This window comes from Rhamphochromis sp. 'chilingali' (assembly GCF_963969265.1).
Source record: "Rhamphochromis sp. 'chilingali' genome assembly, chromosome: 18".
In the NCBI taxonomy this organism is placed as follows: Eukaryota; Metazoa; Chordata; class Actinopteri; order Cichliformes; family Cichlidae; genus Rhamphochromis; species Rhamphochromis sp. 'chilingali'.
Genome location: NC_137945.1, coordinates 18712352 through 18732568, shown reverse-complemented (window position 1 = coordinate 18732568; position 20217 = coordinate 18712352). Strand labels below are relative to the sequence as shown.

Below are 20217 nucleotides of genomic sequence, written 5' to 3'. Positions count from 1 at the left end.
ATATTATGATTATGTGATATACGAATATTTTACTTTAAGTTAGTTGAAATATTTCCTCCAAGGTAACTTGTGTTAATGTAAAATAAAATAGAGCTTTAATTCTGCAGTGTATCAGTTTTCCTACACCGTTGCTTCAAGTAAACGCACCCGGTCCTGACCTGCACAGGAAGTGGAGTGACGCTGGCGCGGTAGTTGAAAACAGACGTTGTTGACATGACGCTGGCGAACAACAGCTCAGCAGATGTACAAACCTCGGTCGAAGCTTTTACTTAACTTTAACACAGGAGAACTTATCATAACTTGACACCGAGCATGGATTTATCTTCCATTATAAGGAAAATGGGTGCGTTGAACTGTTAGCTAGGAAAATACCGCGCAAGAAGCTGACTATAGCTTACTTTAACTAATGATGACAAAACCCGTTAGCCGCTAACAATAGCAGCTCCCTCTCAACTTTTATATGTGGCTGTCATTGTTTGGAATAACAGCACTTAAATTATCATGAAACTGTTTAACTTTGTAAAGGAACCCCGAGTCAGGGAACCTTAGCTGCCTTTGCTAACTCTGCTCCAATTTTTCCCCTGTTTAATATTTTTGATTTCTCATAACTTTCAGGTCACTCTCTGGTGGAGATAAGAGCGCGAGCATTGAAGAGCATCTTATGCAAGCTGGATCTTTCCCTGATTTCCGTCCATGATATTGTCCAGGAGAAGATGCTGTTTGTGTATCTTCTGGAGTGGTTCAATTTCCCCGAGGTGCCAATGAAGGAAGAGGCCCTTGAATTGCTTTTAACCTTATCAAAGGTAGATAAGAAGTATACTGATAATAGATGCAACGCAAGGTGAATAAATCAAGAATTGTAGGTAGAGAAGAGCAGTCTGCCAGATGGCAAATTACACTCGTGAACTTTAAATGTAATTTTGGCCTTAGCTTCAGTATTTTTTTCTTTTTCCAAAAGCTAACCAGGCTTAAAATGCATAATTAATGAAGGATTTACTTTTGTTCTGATTTTCACCGCATGATTCCAAAACCTTATGTCACCTGTATAAAATTTACACAATATCAAACCAAGACATATAATTTCCAGTTTTCTGATTATGCACTATTGTGTCTTGGAGCATCCAAGTGCAGCCCAGATGCTGCGAGACGTTGGGGCGGTGGACTTTCTCACCCAACTGTCTCCTAACGTGGAGCCCAGCCTGCGAGCTGTCATTGATGGAACCCTGGACCAGCTGTTCCACCTACCAGAACTCCTCCCCAGTCGCGTAGTTGTCTATTCACATGGACCACGTAGTACATCTTCAAAAGGTGTTCAATGTTAGGCCAATTATTTGTTTAACTTTAGCATCTGTCATTCATAAAATACTAAATTTTCACAATATGATATTAGAGGCAGTTTGGTTGAAATGGTCTATATTACCAAACTGCTTTAAACTTTCTTGTACGGAGATATTATCCTAGCTACAAGTCTCGTGTCTCTGTTGTTTCAGCTCAAGAGGATTTGCCTAAAATGGGTTATTTCCACAAGAGCATGCCAAATAATATGGATATACCGCCTCACAAGATAGCAGGTACCTTTTGCTTGAAAAAAATCTTTCTCTAATGTTTTATGCATGATATTTTTGTTTCCTTAAAGGACTCATGCTTTATCCCTCTGTGTTATATAGAGCACGAATCTGTGAGATGTCTGAAGTTTTCTGTGTTTCCATGGCTGACTTTGACAAACACAGACAGGCACATACTTTCTTCCAATGAGAAGTAAGAGACAAATGCATGTCTTTAAGTAGTAGCATATTACACTTTTCACCCAGTTTAATTGTATTATAATTAGCTTTGTTTTTCAACCATTTCTGAATTCAAACCTGTTTTTATTTGATGCCCAGTTCTATACATTGCATAGTATTTGTGTTGTTCTTTACTGCTGAAATTCTTTGTATTAATCAACTCCACAAGCGTGTGAGACTAAAAATAACTCTGTTGTGGTTCTTTTGAAACAGTTCCTTGGGGAGCAGCAATCCCAACCTAGTGCGAACGACTTGTGAACTTCTGTGTGATGTCATTATGCAAGACTTTCCTGCTGAGATCTTTCTGCAAAGGCCGGGCATTGTAAAGGTATTGAATCTGGGTGTTTTTTCACTGTTATTGTGTACACATGTCTATTGTCTCTACATTTATGCTGGGGGGTTTGTAGTTTTTTTGTTTGTTTTGTTTTGTTTTTTTTTTTTAACAAAGAGAATGTTCACACTCGACCAGAAAGAGACAATGCTGTAGTGATTGCAATTTCCATTATTTAATTATCAGGGCATTAGAAGAGCTCTCACTGTTTTTATTTTATAGACTCTATGATTTTTAGCAACCATCATGTGTAGTGCTTATGTTCAGAAACGATCTCTGTACTGAATACAAACGCTGCTCTCGCTTGGTTTGAAAATGCTTTATTCACTGTCGGTTTCCTAAGAAATGAAGTTGAAGATGCCAATCAAAAAATCAGAGTCTGGTTTTATTTTCTAGCCAAATGGTATTCACATTGATTAGATGCAGTGCGCTGTTTTGAGTGGCTAGCGTGACCAGCTCATAGCGGATTTATAGGATGGTCACTCCAACCACTGTCAAAATAATAACCTGTCAAATGGTGTCCTTGAACAAAGCATCCATTTATAATTCTGCGTCCCTGATCTTGTAGGAGGCTGTGAGGCTCCCGAAGGCTTACTTTGGTTGAGCAGGTACTAGATTGCTGCTAGGATGTAGTTTTGTCATGATGTACCTCTTGCAAGGTGTGAAAGTCCTTGGTAGAACATTTTGCTTCTTCCCTCAAAGGCCTCCTTGAGCAGCAGAGTTTCTGTATAACAGGACGCTGTCAGGCACAGCCTTTGAACAGTTGTCGCCCTCGATGGCCCTTGCTGGCTTCTGCTGGCAGCTGATCCATGGGGTCGTAATACTCAAGTCTGCAATGAGTTTCCACTTTGTACAGCTATACTTACTCCGTCTCCATTTCTTTTAAAGCGAGCAACACCGTGTGATGTATCTCCCCACTGTCATCTTGGTAACAAAGCACATCAGTTCTGTGAGCTCTTTTGTTTCACTGGCATAAAAAGAGTTTTGGGGGAGACATCATTTTGCCCTGATGAGCCACAGTGAACATTACTATTTTGCTAATAAAGTGGTGCATTAAATTACATCGGTCTCACGGTAGCATTAACATACTGTCACCCAGCAGTGTCATCACCAAAAAAGAAACGATTACAGAAAAGTACTTCTTGTGGCTTTACTTGGTCCTCTTTCGAGCTACTGCAGCCATTAAGCAAAATTAAAAGGCTTGAATTTAGATACATGACATCATTAGCTTCAGAGGGCAGGGAATCTGAACTCTGAACAAATTGCTGCTTCAATAATTCAATTCCATTTGCCCTTTTTATCCAGTGAACTTTATTACGGCTTTTCTGTCAGTCTTGACTTTAAGTCTGGTATACAGTGTGTTTGTCTCGGCGTAGCTTTGTAAATTGACTAATATGCAGTTTTTACACATTTGCAATAAACCTTTATTGGATATTACAAGGTGTTCATCCACTGAACACCTTAGCAGTAATGTAATCTGTTATGCCGTTAATGTCCCGTTCCATTTGCAGAGCCTTCTGTCCCTATTGAGGCTGGGTCCAGGTAAAGAGGAGTCAGGCTACATCTACTTGTCGGCTCTTTCCTGTCTCCGGCAGCTTTGTGTGGGATTAAGAAGGCGGCTGCGCTTTCATCAAGACCCAAGCTTCTACTCTGCGAAACAAGGTAGCGTGCCCTTTTTACTTGTTTTTAAATAATGATATCAGTATCTTCCACTGTCATCTATGTGGTGATTTTTCAGCTATTTTTGCATGCTTATATAAGTAAATCACTACCTGGTATCTATCACCTCTGTTAATCAGCTGTATTTTTCTTGTAACTCAAGTCTAAAACTGATCTAGAACATATTGCTTCCACAACGTGAATTCCTAATTTTTATATTCACAAATCAATGTCTAACAAATATCAAAGCATTTAACTTATTTGTTTTATTTATTTGTGGGTGCATAGATCCAGTTTCTCAGAACTCGTCCTTCTCCTACACCCAGGAGGTTCTGGGGACCCAGCGTTCGGGGGCCTCCTCTCCTGGGTCCGAGTGCTCTCCCCGGCCTTCTTTAGTGGGACGCACAAGCCAGAGAGCCAGAGGAGATGGTCAAGATGGAGACGCAGCTTCTAATAGGTACGCGTATGAAATCGACATGACTGTATGTTTGAAATATATACTTAAAAAAAAAACAATAAAAATGTGTCTCTTTTTGTGTATCTTTTCTTGTTTAAGGTATTGTTTGCATAGATGTTAGTAATCATATTGGCTCCTAGAGTAGAGACTCCCTTTAGCTTTTTGTCACACTTCTGAGGCGTGCGTGGTATTACGTTAGTCATTCTACTTTGCTTGTAGAAATGATATTCTTGACGTGATTCAACATTTTCGATTCTTTTCATTAGGCTTAAGAAGTGAGTCTTACATTTCTTTGAGAATTTGTGCACAGTAGGGTTTTCTGCGGCTTTGATAATGACAAAATCACTAGTGACGCCAGCAGCCCACACAAGACGATAAAGCAGTGTGAAAGAAAAGAAAGACTGTGAAGGATGTTCTTCTAAATATGAAAACACTAGGAGCCCTCTAGCGGCCGGTCTGTAGTGTTTAAAAATCAGGTTTGATTCATGTGATGGCATATTCATTTTTATGTTCCATCCCTATACAGCGGATACGTCACTCCTTGCATTTGAATGGTCCAAGAACAGATCACAAATTTACAGTTGTCTTTTCGTCTGTGTGCAATTCATCCAGTGGCAGCTCACACAGAAGTGGAGGAGCAGTCCAGGCCCCCAGACAGATGGCCCATTCACCTGCAGATGTGGCCCATGTGGAGCTTCCTGATCTGGGTGTAGAAGATGTGTTGGAGTTGCAGTTACGGCAGCTCACTTTGGCTCAGTTTACTGTTGCCTCTATGGAGTGTGCCATACCACTGCTTAAGACAGGTAAGTGTCAGTATGCTTGTCTTTTTCAAATGATCTTATTTGGTCAAATATGAGTGGTAAAACTATTTTTTAAGCCATTAATCAATAATCTCAGTCTCAATTGTTTGTTTGTTTTAATTTTTTGAACTTAAGATTCCCTCACCTGTTTCTCTACATTGACTGGATTCTCTCCATTGTTATTTGATCACGTCAAAACATTTCTTCCGCTCTTGCTTTGTTTTCTCTCTCACTCTGCTGTTTCTCAGAAGGCTTGCATGCTTTCCATCGCGTTCTGGAGCTGCTGTGTGACGCTGTCCTCCTGCTTGGGGACAGCGTTTGTGAGCTGGTCTGGGACGATCGCAGCCTGGCGGGGATGGAGCTGGCAAGTCAACACAACTCATGACAGCCTCTTATGTAGATGAATAGACACTTCAGTGAAAAGGGGAACTGACTTGGCCACCAGACAATTTGCCACAGGCATACGGTACTCGACTGTCAAGGAGAACTGCGGGCACGTGATTGAGCGTTATGTGTTATATAAAGGTTACAGAGGCTTTCTGCTGGTTATAAAGAACTTCTTGCATACATGCAAACTTCCCATCTGTACCCTTGGGTTTATCCCAGCACAGAATTGCAGGGCTAGTAAATGTCTTCATTTATTACATGCATAAAGTCCGCACAATAGATTGTGTTAAACAGGTGTATTTTTTTTTACCATGCAGAATCATTTGTTATCTTGCATGGCTGTTTTAAAGGGTATGTTCCTCTGCAGGGGGATTTACACACTTGTCAAGTCCAGGCCCCTGTGGCCCTCTGCTGTTTAATACATGCCCAGAGCCTTGCAGCCTGAGAACTATTTTGTCATCTTTATGTGGAGAGCAGCTTTTGTGTGCCAAACCTCTAGGTTTTTCCTGTGGGAATGGACCAAACTGTTCATGCCCGCCTCAGCAATGCAGAGGGCATGTACTGCCCCCTGCTGGTGTTCATCTTCCATTGAACAATTTTTACACCCAGAACAAAGTGGCTGAGAATAGATTGTTCCAATTTATTCATACAGAGATAGGGTGGATCTGTATCTCGTCCCAAAATAACCCTGAAATCTGATTACATTCAATTCCTAACCCCTGGAACGAACAATTTTTCTCTTGGCTCGCAGCCAGAAGCTGTGTCTTGAGTGTGTGTGAACATTCACACAGTGCGAGTACATGTGCACGTATTGGTGCGTTTGTGTGGCAGTGTGTGTGTTTGTCTACATTTTTGCTTGTGTTTATTTTAGAAAGAGAAGCTGCAAACCTGCATGGAGCTACTGGGGGATATACTGAGCTATCACCACAGCTGTTCAGTGGATATTCCCAACAATTCTCAGGTTCACCATAGAATAGCCTACATAGGCGCTGCCATATTTACCATTAAACTCCTACAGACCATCCTCCCACCCGAGAAGGTGTGTGTGCTTGTGTGACAGAATCACTTTGATTCAGTTACTGTTTTCCATTTGAAAGTTAATCATTCTATGAACATCACACAGGCTAGTGACAATCTCCCAGAAAACACTGCAACAGCTCTTTTCCACTTATGCTTGGACACATCATTGGGAAGTTTGTTACCCAGCATGCAAGAGACAGCAGTGGCCTACTTGGAGCAGGTGAACTCGGACAGCCATGAAATCTACAGGAGGGTGACCCGAGCTGCCCTCTGGATGGAATCCACTTGCATCTTTCTCAGGGAAGCACAAGCGGAGGTATAATCACCACATCAAATACAAATACTAGGCATCCTTTATACGTATATATATATGGATACACTACACACTGATCAGGCATAACAATATGACAACTGACAGGTGACGTGAGTAAACGTGATTATCTCAAAGGTGATGTATTAGAAGCAGGAAAAATGGGCAAGCGTAGGGATTTGAGTGTAAGGATCAAATTGTGATGGCTAGGCAACACGTCAGAGCATCTCCAAAACTGTAGCTATATATGTCTGTCTGCAGTGGTCAGTGTCTATCAAAAGTCGTCCAACGAAGAATAGTGCTGAACCAGGGACAAGGTCATGGGTGGCCACGGCTCATTGATGCACGTGGGGAGCAAAGGCTGGAGCAATTCAAGAAGATTGGCTGGTTTGATGAATCACATTTTCTTTCCCGTCACATGGCTGGCCGGGTGCATCTTAGGATGTGCCTGGGGAACACCTGGCACCAGAATACACTATGAGAAGAAGGCAAGCCGATGGAGGCAGTGTCATGGTTTGGGCAGTATACTGCTACGAAAACCTCGTGTCCTGGCAACCATGTGGAAGTTACTTCTAAATGCACCACCTACCTCAGGTCCAGACAACGTATAGCCTTTCGTGAAAATGGTGTTACCCCATATTCCCATAGGCCTCTTTCTGCAGGATGGTGCGCCCTGTTACAAAACAAAAACGGTTCGGGAATAGTTTTAGAAACACAACAACACGTTCGAGGTGTTGACTTGACCTAAAAATTGTGCAGATGCCAATCAAACCTCTGTGGGATGTGCTAGACAAAGACATCTGATCCATGGAAGTGGATCAGACCTGGTGCCAGATTCCACAACACACCTTCAGAGGTCTAGCGGAGTCCATGCCTCAATGGGTCAGAGCCGTTTTAGCAGCAAAATGGGGACCAATACAGTGTTAGGCAGGTGGTCATAATGTTATCCCTGAACAAAGTATATGATTATATATGACTATAGTGAAGTCTTTTCAGACTGTATCTCATCACTACTTGACTGTTAATTAAACATTGTATTTTTTTTTCTCAAGGGGGAGAAGAATTGGCTGGAGTTAGTGGAGCTGGCAGACCAAGCCATAGATGGCCTTCCATTTCACCAGCACTTGCCTATCATCAAAGAATGTGTTCACATTTGCTCTTATCTGTAAGACATCAGATCTGAAGTCAGTCATAGTAATGACTTTTTTTTTTTTGCTAACGAAGTTAGTTAAAATCCATTTGATTATCTTCTTATAGGTGGAAGTTTGAACAGCCCAGTCCCCTCCTCCAAACGGAGAGCCAGAAACTCCTCCTCAAGCTGCTGGCCCATCCTTTACTGCCCGTCAAGACAGAAACATATGAATGCACTTTAAACCTGGTCAAGGTTAGAGCAAGCCATCTTATATAGACAGTCATTGTTTGGATGAGTGCGGAGGGTCATGGTTAAAATATATGAGCGTGATATAGCCTTAATGTGAGCCTGTTTAGTGGGGCACCCATATGTAAATAAGTGGGATGAAGATGGATGAGTCACAGCTCTTTGACAGGCCACTATAAAAAACCCACTTGACATTTGAAATCAGTCTTTCTTTTCATTTTGCCAATTACTGACTAGAGTGAGTTTCTACATTTAAAGTGAATTGAAACTCTTATATGCGAACACAAGTGAGAATAGTGAGAATTTATGATGTGCTCTGGTGTGATTACATATACCCCTAGGACTGCCTTGGCATCCAAAATGCGACACGTCAGGAACCAGGGGCATGTGCTGGAGTTAGCTTCCTCCTCCACCACAGGGTGCTCTATGAAATAAGCACCTTTGGACTCCAAGATTCGGCACAAAAGGTAAATGTACTACTTATACCTTTCAAGTTTTAGACCTTTGAGAGAGCTCATTCTGATAATGGAGTACAGTCACTCACAGGTAATCATGAGATTAAAAGCAGAGGGGTTTGTGGAGGGGGTTTGGACATTACATGCTAAACCTGTGTAATTATTCAGACATTTCAAAGTTGTCACATGGAGTACTTGTTAGTAGATGTTTTATCAGCAATGCCTTTGTGAACTCAGCACTTTACCTGTGATCTATAGGTGAATGCTCTTGCCAAGGATATCCTGCTATTCCTGCTCAAGGGACGATTGATGATGACAGCATCAGCCTGGGACAGATTCAATGAGGCACTTTACCCGGTCATGCCCATATTACAGGTGTTGTAATCTCTTCAGAGGCTCAGTAGTATTTGCACTGCAGAGCTCATAAAGCGCACATCTCATTGGAGCTTATTAAACAATATTTATGGAAGGGAAGAATGGGTGTATGTTGCCTACAATGAGAACAGCTATGATCAAAAGTGCAATATTAGCACTCTTGGACCACAAAGACTGTGCATTGAGCTGCCAGTGAGAAAAATTTGGTTATTTTCTCATTTACATATTCTGTTATATTGTTTCCTTTTTGAGTGGAGGGGGAAGAGAAACAAAAACTTTTTATTAATTGTTCAGTTCCAGGGAACAGAAAGCCAGGAAATTCTTCATGAATAAACATGAGGCTTTGACTAGGCTGTCAAGTGTGATTTAATTCAAGAAGGCCATTCAGAGATGGGCCCACCATGTCAACAAGAGACAAAACGAAACCACCCGTAATCAAAGTGATGCATATTTTATTTACTTTTGCACCGCTTTGCTGGAATTCCCCATTGTTTGCTTTATTGTCTGCCAAGGCAGTCTTGAGAATTGTGTGTGTTTGTGTGTCTGTGTGCGGCAGGGTTACGCCAGCACCGAGGAGTCACTGGGAAACTGCGTCCTGCTGATAAGTGACATGTCGGACATGGCAAGAGACAGTGTGTTCCCAAGTACAGCCAAACTAAAGGCGGCACTGCGACTCCTTTTCACTAAGCAGCCCGCGTGAGTCTCTTCTCTGGGTCTTTCCTTTGTTGCTCTTTCTTGTTGTTTCTCTCTGTGCTCGTTTGAGCATTTTGTGCCTGCCCGGAATTGTGTGCATATCAGAAATGTGTGTGTTTGTGCCTGTGATGAGTATACTTGGATGTCTGGCATGTTTCTTTTCTTTTTTCCGTTTTCCTTTCGTGGAGTTGTTTGATGATTTTGACGTCGGTTCTCGGGATTATTTGTTAGCCAGACAAACACTCAAGAGCCTGAAAATGTACTCTCCAACTTGTGGTGGGTATATTAGGCCTCTGTGTTGCTGTCAGGTGCTTGTCATGTCAACCAAATGCTCTTCGAGGCCTGTGTAAAACACTTTCTCATCCGGTCCCAATCTATGAATATTGATAGAAATGGAAATCAACACCAGAGAAGCCCTGGTAAATTCTGGCAGCAAGTAATAGAGCTGCCGCCTTCACTGCCAGCTATTTCTTGAGTTGTTGTTTGAAAAATCAAACTGTAAATGTTTTTTTGTTTTGTTTTTTTTGCTTCGCCGCATGAATTAGGTTGTTTTGCAGCAATTATAAGTCCTTAACCACACCTGCTTATATTCTTTCATTATTCATTATTAACAGTGTGAGAATAGCAGCAGTGCAGCAATTCCTGCCCCACCTCACTGGAAGCGATGATTCAAATACAGCCCGGCCAAAACTGGATCAACAAATGATTGCCTCGCTCCCCAACCTCTTCTGCCTTAAAAACCCTTTAGACATCACACTTGATACCAGCAAGAAGTCTGTTTTAAAGGTATAATCCTGCATACATAGCACAAAACTGATGTGTGCACTAATAAAAGTAAGTGCTTACCTATGTGTTTGTTTTATGTCTTAGGTGGAATCTGTTGAGAAGCTGTTTAGTATCCTCTACTCAGACATGGTTGATATCACCTTGAAAAGGTCAGCTGCAGAACAGCTTTCTGTGGTGCTACAAGGTGAGATATCTGTAAAAGCTATATTTATAGTAGTATTATAAACTCATCTTTTGTCTGATTTTAATATTTTTCCAAGTTAAATATTTGTTCTGGCAGGTTAAAGCTTGTAAAAGCAACTTATCAGCCTTCCTTTGCAAGTTGCTTAATATTAGATTAGACTACATATGTAAAAGTATATTTTAAGATCCTTCTGTCATTGTCTTTTTCCTCAAAATTACATATTTAGAAGCTTCTTTTTTTTCAATTATAGTAATCCCTTCATGTCTTAAGTAGCTTAAGATTTGTGCTCTTGCATTGAATCTGCATCATGGGTATGTCTTAATCGCAGACCTTTTTAAAACTCAACGCCATAACTTAAACTATGATCTAACGTGCACTACTATAGGAATGTGAGTTGTGTCAACATGTAGTTACGATGACTTTGATTGGCCCGTTCATTACTGCCATTTAATCCTAAGTTACTACTCAAGCTACTTCTTATGCCATCTTTTTTTAATCATCTGGAGGAAAACTCCACTGCTGACTAGTGTTTTGGCAGCTAAATTGCAGAGCAACAGAAGAACGCCAAGTGACATCAATCACTCGTGTAGGCTATGCTCCACCCTCTACATATACTTTGCACATATGTATAACTCACACATTTAATGCACCGATTTGTCTTATTTGACATGTGAATTGTGCTAATATTGCTGCTTCACCATTTGGATGCCTGCTCCAATCTACATCTGTGAGCCCCAACAACAAGTTTTCTGGCTATACAGTTCAATGCAAAATTTAATTTTTTATTTATGTAGCTCTGAATCACAACGGTCACCTCATGGTGCATTATATTATAAGGTGAAGAGAATTCAATGATATCGAGAAAACCCAAACAATTAGATGACCCAAGAGCAAGCACTTGGTGACAGTGGGAAGGAAAAACTCCCTTTTAAGAGTAAGAAACCTCAGTTAGAACCAGACTCAGGGAGGATCGGCCATCTGCGACCGGATGAGGGTGAGGGAAGAGACACACTGTGGAAGAGAGCCAAAGATTAATAACTAATAGATTGTTATTCGTTTCCTTCTGTATATTATTATACAGAAGGAAATGTACTGTCTACATTCAGCTCTTTCAAGCGAGAGAGGGGGAAAAAGCATGGGCTATATTCAGCAATCCACATTATCTCAAAAAACTGTCATTGTCAGCTGACCATTTGCACAGAATAAAATGTTATTCTTTGCAAGTTTTACTTACAGTAACTTGGTAAATTGTCATCAGCTCCTCTGCTCCGTGTGTGTCTGTTACACAAACACATGTATTGGAGTTTGGAAGACACATGCATGGTGCCACTGAGAGCAGATGAGAGCAGCGAAACAGCATCAGAAACTGTCACACTGAGCTGGAATGAAACGAATGCTCATAGAAAAGATGAATCCTCAGCTTATCAAACAGCAGATAATGTTTTGCAAAAGTTAGACAGATTTAGTTCCTTATTGTCAGCTCTCAAAAGTTGGAATATTCCCTGCAAAATGACAGAACTTGTTCCTTAGGTTTGTAATGAATAAAACCCTGGTGGTTTTCAGATACACTGCTATTCCACTGTGAGAATGCTTCGCTTCAGAAAAAAATGCTTTTTATTTTTATTGAAATGATTTTTTTATTGGGAAACACTGACTTTGGTGGCACATCCAGGCCAGTTTTAGAATGTGATAATACAAGGATTTAGAGATGTTAATTTACATCTGGATAATTGATGATTTGAATGTCTTATTACTCCCAGAAAAAGCTTTGCAAAAACTGCATTCACTAAAATGTAAATCAATTATAAAAGTCTGTGATACGCAAAACGCTGTGTTAAAACTACAATTTGTAGTAAGGGCACCAGTGTTTGTTGTTTCCCAATACTTTACTGTGTGTGTGTGTTTTGACATATATTGAACGGTTTTCTTTCTTTCCCTTTAGACACAGCAATGCACCCAGTACTAAAGAACCTTGGAATAACAGATAAAGTCCTTTCTGTAATTATGGAGTGTGTAAATGGCAACAAGGTAAATAGGAGAAACAGACTGTGGATGCTTACTGAAACAGTTACTATTGAAACTCAATAACCCAAATATATAAAGTCACATGTTGTCTCGTTTATGTATATGTCCATGTTTATGTGTTCACGTGAGTTCATGTGTGGATGCAGGAAAACCACTGAGCCGTGAATGATAGAAGGATGAAATGGCGTGTATAAATATTGTCAGACAGGCCCTGGTCAGCAGTGATTTCTGGCCTGTAGTTGATGCAGTCTGCTGACCATTCCCAGGCTTTTAATCAGAAACTGCCGATGGTAATCGTCCAACATGTCTCGCTACATGGATGTGGAGTAACAGGGCTACAGAGAATGACTTGTATTTGTTCCCAACCTCCCTTGCCTGCAACCTTCACAGTCACAGAATTTAGGTATAGCTTATGCGAGCTGACACTAAAGAAATCCTGTGCATTTGTGAGAGGCAGAACAAGGCGAGGCCGACTGGCAGCGTGTGGCTTTGTTTGTGTTTTCCTTGCAATTAAACACCGAGTGAGTATGTTGCTGTTTTCCCCAGAGGTTTGATTGTCTACTGGAGCCTTGTGTATGTATCCTGAGAAAGCTGGTATACGCTGATCCATCTCTGAGGCACAGCCTGGCACAGCGGCAGCTCCTGCTCCTCACACTGCTCAGGGGTACATTCACAAGACAACTCATTAAATAACAGCTACACACATTGTGTCGAGTAGCTCGGGGCCATATTCTCAAGTCATCCACTGATGCATAGCTTTTAACCATGCTGTCACACTGTAGTAAGTAGCATATTAGTATGATGCAACTTGTTGCCACAGAGCTCGGCTCGGCAGCAGTGCACTTTTAACAGCTTAGTCTTAATAGTAGTTGGTAATATATACAGCAGCTCTAATATTTGTTGCATAAATTTGAGCTAAAATGTAACTTGGTTTATAAATTAAAAGACATTTAATTCAAGTGATTTTATGTATATTTGCGTAATGGTTTTAGTCAGGTCTAGACAGAAAATAGAGCTTTATTGAAATTTATTCATGCAAAAGATATGCAGTGTTTTAAACATAACCACATTTTAAATTCAGTGGAGTCTTACATTTAATAAGAAAAGTGTTTGCAAGTTTATTTTTGCAAATAAATTCTTGCAATATAAACTACTACTTCACTATTACTTCTGTAATCTTCTTATGGACTCAAGTGATAAAGTTCTGGATGTCATTGTTATGTAAATTGCCTATTTTGGTCTTCATTATAGCATCGTTCATATTGAAGGAGAACAAAAGCGATGGAAGTGAGAATGCTGTTCTGATGAGTTTACTGCTATTTGATGAGATCGCCAGCACTGACTTATGGTGAGCATAATTTTCCTCTCTTTAAATTTCCATTTGTGCATGCATTAATGTTCATCCTTTTAATACTGCAGTGCTCTTTTTCTGTCATCAGGTCTGACACGTCCACCACAGAAGTGAGCGTCACACCATTCTCCCTGCCATTGGCAGTAACACGCAGGTAAGACCTTCATAAACTTCTGGAGGTCAGCAGCAGTGTTAAATATTGCCTTGTGCTTCGTTGCCACTTTTTTTACTTCCCTGTCATTAAAACACTTGACAGACAATATTCACAGTTTTGTTTTTAATCTTTCTTCAAGGTACAACGTTCCATTTCAGGCAGCAACTCATCATGCTGTTAGTCCGTACCGCTGCGTACTGGTGCCTTCGTCTGACCTCCAAACTCTTAACCCTGCCCGCCAAGCCCTACAGGTGGCCTGGAACACTGCGTGGCATTCTGGGATAGATAACCTCCTTCAGGAGCTTTGTGGCATTGCTAGAGATGTCAGCGAGTAAGCTCCTTCATATTTCCAACTGTATATGTGCAAATGTTAGGTGTGGCCATTGTACTAATGCGTTTCATGTGTGTTCTTTTTTTGTGTTTAAAAATTAGGATTAAATTAGAGATTGGACACCATGGTAGATGAATGTTTCTGTGTCAAGCAAAGTAGTCTAGTAGACTGCCAAAGAAACTTACCTGAGCAATAATTCTGTGACAGGATTTTTTTTTTTCTTTTTTGAGAAAAGGCTTTGAGTTATAGATATCACTCTTTTAAAACATTCCCTGTTGTAGAGCATTGCGGTGAAGTTTTAGATTCAGCCTTGCCATCTTGTGTTTCATCTGTCTTCATTTACTTCTAATGTGACCTAATTCAAACAAATGAGAGTGTCTCTCCCAAATTCAGCCAGTTTGATTACAGCACAGATGTTTGAAGCACACCATGGATGGATTAGTCCATCTTAAACTGAATTTCACACAATGCTGTGACTGGGGAAAACAGCACTTGTTTAAGATTGATTAGTCAATAAAATAGACGGGTGTCTTCTTTGTACTTAGTGTTTATGTGAAGTATAGCTATGTATCAAAGCGATCAGCTTCAGATATTGTTGTTTTTTTGTTACCACACTCGAAAAAAACATGGCTACCTCTGCTTTAATCAGTTGTAAGAAATTCTCAAAACTTCTGATGAATCATAAATGTCTCATCCCACTAGACTGGTGATCAAATATGACTGTTAATGCAGTCATTAGTGATTCTGAGGCTGCTGCTTAAGCAATAAACTTGCCAGCTCATCAGTAGTCATGCGCTTTAATTTGGAATATATACATTTTTAAACCATTAACATTGTATTCCCCTTAGATTCCATCCCGACTTAAAGCTGTCAGAAACACAAGTTTTGTGGCTGAAGGCAGTGCACCTTCCCACTGCGCTGCAGGATTGTATCCAGGCCATCGTCACCGCATCAGGGCACAGTTCTGTGGCCTCTGCTCTCTCCAGGCTCAGCATCTACCTGTTGATTGACAGGCTGGCATTCCCACACATTCCCACCTACAGATGCAGGGAGACCCTTCACTCCCTCAGCTGGCAGGCTGCAGTGACCAGGTACACTAGATAATTATAATCAAGGATTTATGAACTTTTCTCACACTGTTACCATAACCAGTAAATGTAATCCTGTGTGTAAAATGTAAATAAAGATAGAATTCAAGGATTAAAATTCGGTATAGGCAATATGTCAAATATGGAAAATGAGATGTGAAATGTTTATACTTTTAAAAATGCACTTTATGTTGTAGCACAGGCAAAAACTGAGCACAGACCTGAACAATATATTCAGGTCTGCGAGCAGCGTACGCTTCCATTCAGACAATGTCTTTTTCAACTTGCTTATTTCAGCAAAACAATGCCAAGTGACATTTGTGAATGCATTATAACAGCATGACTCTGTAGTAAGAGTGCTAATTTGACTTGCCTGCAGCTCAGACTTGTCATCCATTCAACACATTTGGCACATTATGAAACCGAAAATATGACAAAGAAAGCCCTGAAATGTTGGTCTGCTCAAATCCTAAGAATGCAAAAATGGAAAAACATTGTGCTCTCAGAACTACAGCAACTGGTGTCCTCAATTCCTAAACACCTACAGAGTGTTGTTGAAAGAAATGGTGATGCAACACAGATATAAGCTTAGCCGAATGAGTGGGTGACATCCAATTCAAAATAAACATGTATTTTTTTCAACATTGTATAAATGTTTTTTGAACTATTCTCCCTTAATTTAGGATCTGAATAAGCTGGAAGCATTGTGTTTATTTATATTTACACAGGTTCTCAGTTTTTTTGGAAATGGGTATTTAGCAAAACTGAGTGAGACATAGACACTCATCTGCCACTTTATTAGGTACACGTGTTCATCTGCTTATGAACGCAAATATCTAATCAGCCAATCACATGATGGTAATCCAGTGCATTTAGTCATAGAGATATGGCTGAAGTGTTCAGGTTGCTGGTGGTGTAATAGTGTAAAGCATATCTTTTTTTCTTGGCACACTATGGATCACTTAGTACCAGCTGAGCATAATTTAAACACCACAGCCTACCTGAGGGTCATTGCTGGTGAGGCCAACAAATCTGCAGTAGCTGTGTAATGGTAGCATGTCAGTATGGACCGAAATCTCTGAGGAATGGTTCCAGCACCTTGATAAATTTGTGCCACGAAGAAGGAGAATTAAAGTAGGTCTGAAGACAAAAGGAGGACGCAACAAGGTACTAAAAAGTGATGAATGAAATGTAATACTTCAGTAACAATGAAGACATTTTGGAATAAGTCTCCATAAACACAAACTCACATATGTCAGTTATTTCTCTGATCTGATCAGTGTTATTCAATCAATGTTATTATCCTTCTCAACCATGGTTTTTCTTCTAATGTTGTCTCTTTCTCCTCCTCTTCCTCCCTGCAGGTTTCTCCAGGTGCGCCCAGCCTGTGTTGAGGATGAAAGGTTGCTGGTGGGCATCATTGCATTTTTGAATGCCTACTTCACGCAGATTCACACTGAATTTGCGGCCGACTCAGAGGACGAGGACCTGCGCTGGATACTGGAGCTACTTCTCAACCAGGTACACATCATGACATGTGTGAAAGAAAAACCTCACTTTAAAAAAAAAATCATTATAGTTTCATTTCATTTAACAGGAGCTATGCTGTTTAGCATGGTTCAAACACAGACAGCTACAGAGTTTGTAGTGATTACTGTTTACTTAGCCTGGCAGGGCGAAGGACACTGTCTCAGCTGAACTCTGGACACGCACACACGTACACATACAGACATATATGCACATGCTGATGTACACTCCCCCCCCCTCCTCCTCCAAACGCCTTCGACACTTATTCCCTTCCGATGCTGACGGTGGATCAAGGAGACCAGCGCATAGGCTGCAGGCCCGGATGTACTGTCTACATTGGCTGTCTCTCATCCTTTACCCATCCCTGAGCTTGTTGTGTGTTTCTCTGGTGTATTAAGAGTGGAGCTCAGTCTGGGGGGAGTTTTTTTTTTCTCCTTATCTTTCCTCATGTGGTGCATTTGCCATTGTTATACCTCTCTGACGAGGTCTTCCCCATGTGATGTTTTTGTGTAATGTATGTATGGTCGGAGGGTAAGATGGCACCGCCATTGCGTGCAGTATGTCGGCAGCCTTAACATGAAATTTCCCCTTGTGGGACTAATAAAGGTATCTTATCTTATCTTACTAATGTCCAGCCATTTTACTTTAGTTAGTTCCTAGTTTTTTGGCACAGCGTGTACACATTATTTTAGTTATGGATTCATTGAGCACTCTAGTTTCCCATTAAACTAGTGGCCATCTTATCCATACATACCTTACTCATCTTATTTATGTGTCACACCATAGCTCACCTTGTTAGTACCATTAAAATATGTGTGTATGTGTTTCCATTAGCTGGTAATCTGGTTAGAAGCAGAAAGCTATAAATATGCAATCAAAGCATGGATAAATCACTCACACACAAACACACACACCGTCGCACAACCATATTACTTTTTCATAACTGAAAATGGTTTCGTAGCTTTCTACCTCAGGCCTGTGGCAGAGATTATTTCCTTATTTCCTTAAAACAAAGTCACATTCATAGTTTTTTTTTTTTTTTTATACCTTAACAGAAAAATCATCTCACTTTTTCAGTGCTGCTTTTAGGATTTAATCAGTTTCACCTTGGCTTTCTCATTAATGTGTGTGTAAACAATAATTCCTCCCCTGGCAGCTAACGAAGACTCACACTGAATGCCTGGCAGGGGTGAGCAGTGCTGCTCTGACTTTTTCTGTAATTACTGAGCTGTTTCAGGAACATCTGTCACTTCATAGACTTGGATTAACTACCCACTCTGTGTGCACTGCTCAGTATGAAATTCTGCTGTTTGGCATTGCAGAGGCAGGTTTTTTAGGGAGAGAAGGAGGTGGTTGCTTGCATACACTTCTCGCCCTTCTCTCCATAATACTCCATAAGTCAGTTTTTCTTTTCTCCCTTCAGTTTAAAACCTCTATAACTAAAGTAAATACACTCAACACTACTAGCTAGGAATGCACAAATTATGGGGGTGAATTTAAAATAATTACGTACAATTCAACAGTATCCGTATCTTCCAGGATGCTGTGTCTCTGCTGAATTTGCTGCTTGGTGTGGAGAACCAGACCTCAACTCAGAGCACAGGGGAGCATCAAGAAGTGAAGAACCATGTGAGCCAAAGACTGCAGAGAGAGCTCACCCACTTCTTTAAAACCTTACTCCGCTGCCTATCACACACCACTGACAGGTAGGTTTTCACAGACACACTTGTGGCTTCCTTAGGTGAAGTCACATATGACAGCCAGTGGTTCTTTTTTTTTTTTTTTTTTAGATTAAATAATTTGAACTTTTAAGTAAAACACAACTTTGTAATTACATTGGACAGGTTAGATGTTTTTTTTCCTTTTTACATTATAACGTGATGCGTATCATTGAGATTTATCTGCTTCTAACATATCAAATACTTTTTCTCCACTACAGCTGAGGCATTTTTTGCCTTACCAAAACATTCAGCCATATTTTACACAAAATACCTTTTTGTAGTGCTAGGTATAAATAATTCAGTCTTTATCGCTCTTTTTCTGCCTTTTTTGCCTTTTTCTGTCTGATTTGCTCGCTTCTGTCTTTCTCGTTCTCTCCTTTCCTGTCTGTCCAGGCTATGTTTGGCATTAGCCGGCCCCTTCAAGAGCCAGCTGGCCGTCCGTTTGCTTCAGAGCCTGCGGGTGTCTGATGCACCGCGTTTTTATGGCCTTCCCAGCCTGGAGAGGACACTGCAGGGCATGATCAGCGTGACTGCCCAGCCTGGCTGGAGCTCCCACTGCCCTGACCTGGAGCCCAGCTCCCTTTGCTCCAAGTATCTCAGTGGGTTATTAGAGGTATGTGTTTGTCCATCAGTTTGTATTTGCATGTGGCATGAGTGTCAAGTTCTTTGTCTGCACAGTGTGTGCGCATATGCTCGTGCGCTGCATTGGCAAGTGCCGAAGCTTTTCCCCTCTCATCAGATACGAGAATGCCTACAGAAATGAAGAAAAAGGCAAACAGAGTACTTTCTGTGGAATTAATTAAAATTAAGCAAAAATGTGGTTACGGGACATGAATAACAAAAGGTAAAAAACATTCATTGATTAGACACGCCACACTGTGAAGATGCTGATGAGATTAATCAACCTTGCCTATTCCATCTGTTCAGCTGTTCAACGGTCCATAAAACAATAGCGTAACTCAGTGTAGACCAGCTTGCACAGCAGTCCAGAGCACAGAGGTGTCCACATTTAGTTTTGCTTTGAAATGAAGACCCCCAAGGAACAGACAGCTCTGTTTACACGGGAACAGCCTTTTGTTTGTTATTTGGGGGGCAGCTTTTATTGACATAAATTAACATTTAATGGAGACTGAAGGTTAATTTGCTTTTGCAGTTAGGATTTGTAATGGCAGCTTCGGTCTCTCAGATTCCGATATCGTCCTCTTTCATCGTCGGCTTTTTAACCTTTTCGCCCGCCTCTCACCTGCTATAGATCACCTCGTTGACTCCTCCCCCACCTCCTCCTGGCAAAGTAGAGGCCCAAATCTCAGCAAGCCTTGGGCTCCTCTCTCTCTTCATCTGCTCATATGTGCAACCACACATCCTGATGGCACACCAAAGCAAAAATAATTAGTCTCAGCT

At 40.9% G+C, this 20217-nt stretch overlaps 1 protein-coding gene across 2 annotated transcripts in view; it reads left to right on the top strand.

The window, feature by feature from the left end:
* Positions 1–200: 200 nt before the first annotated feature.
* Positions 201–20217, top strand: part of rttn (rotatin) — a 35465-nt gene continuing 15448 nt past the window's right edge. The window contains exons 1-28 of one of the 2 annotated variants that reach the window (XM_080864170.1): positions 201–343; positions 616–803; positions 1119–1308; positions 1491–1571; positions 1668–1758; positions 1998–2112; positions 3627–3777; positions 4063–4231; positions 4844–5034; positions 5283–5395; positions 6290–6457; positions 6542–6754; positions 7801–7913; positions 8006–8132; positions 8468–8593; positions 8840–8956; positions 9513–9652; positions 10264–10435; positions 10520–10619; positions 12562–12647; positions 13191–13308; positions 13896–13992; positions 14084–14149; positions 14289–14480; positions 15329–15571; positions 16933–17089; positions 18635–18801; positions 19210–19429. In XM_080864170.1, the coding sequence (XP_080720296.1) occupies positions 313–343; positions 616–803; positions 1119–1308; positions 1491–1571; positions 1668–1758; positions 1998–2112; positions 3627–3777; positions 4063–4231; positions 4844–5034; positions 5283–5395; positions 6290–6457; positions 6542–6754; positions 7801–7913; positions 8006–8132; positions 8468–8593; positions 8840–8956; positions 9513–9652; positions 10264–10435; positions 10520–10619; positions 12562–12647; positions 13191–13308; positions 13896–13992; positions 14084–14149; positions 14289–14480; positions 15329–15571; positions 16933–17089; positions 18635–18801; positions 19210–19429 (3942 nt within the window). In that variant the 5' untranslated portion in view covers positions 201–312. Of the gene's footprint in view, positions 344–615; positions 804–1118; positions 1309–1490; positions 1572–1667; positions 1759–1997; positions 2113–3626; positions 3778–4062; positions 4232–4843; positions 5035–5279; positions 5396–6289; positions 6458–6541; positions 6755–7800; positions 7914–8005; positions 8133–8467; positions 8594–8839; positions 8957–9512; positions 9653–10263; positions 10436–10519; positions 10620–12561; positions 12648–13190; positions 13309–13895; positions 13993–14083; positions 14150–14288; positions 14481–15328; positions 15572–16932; positions 17090–18634; positions 18802–19209; positions 19430–20217 lie in introns of both variants that reach the window. The other variant, XM_080864169.1, reaches the window with a different exon arrangement.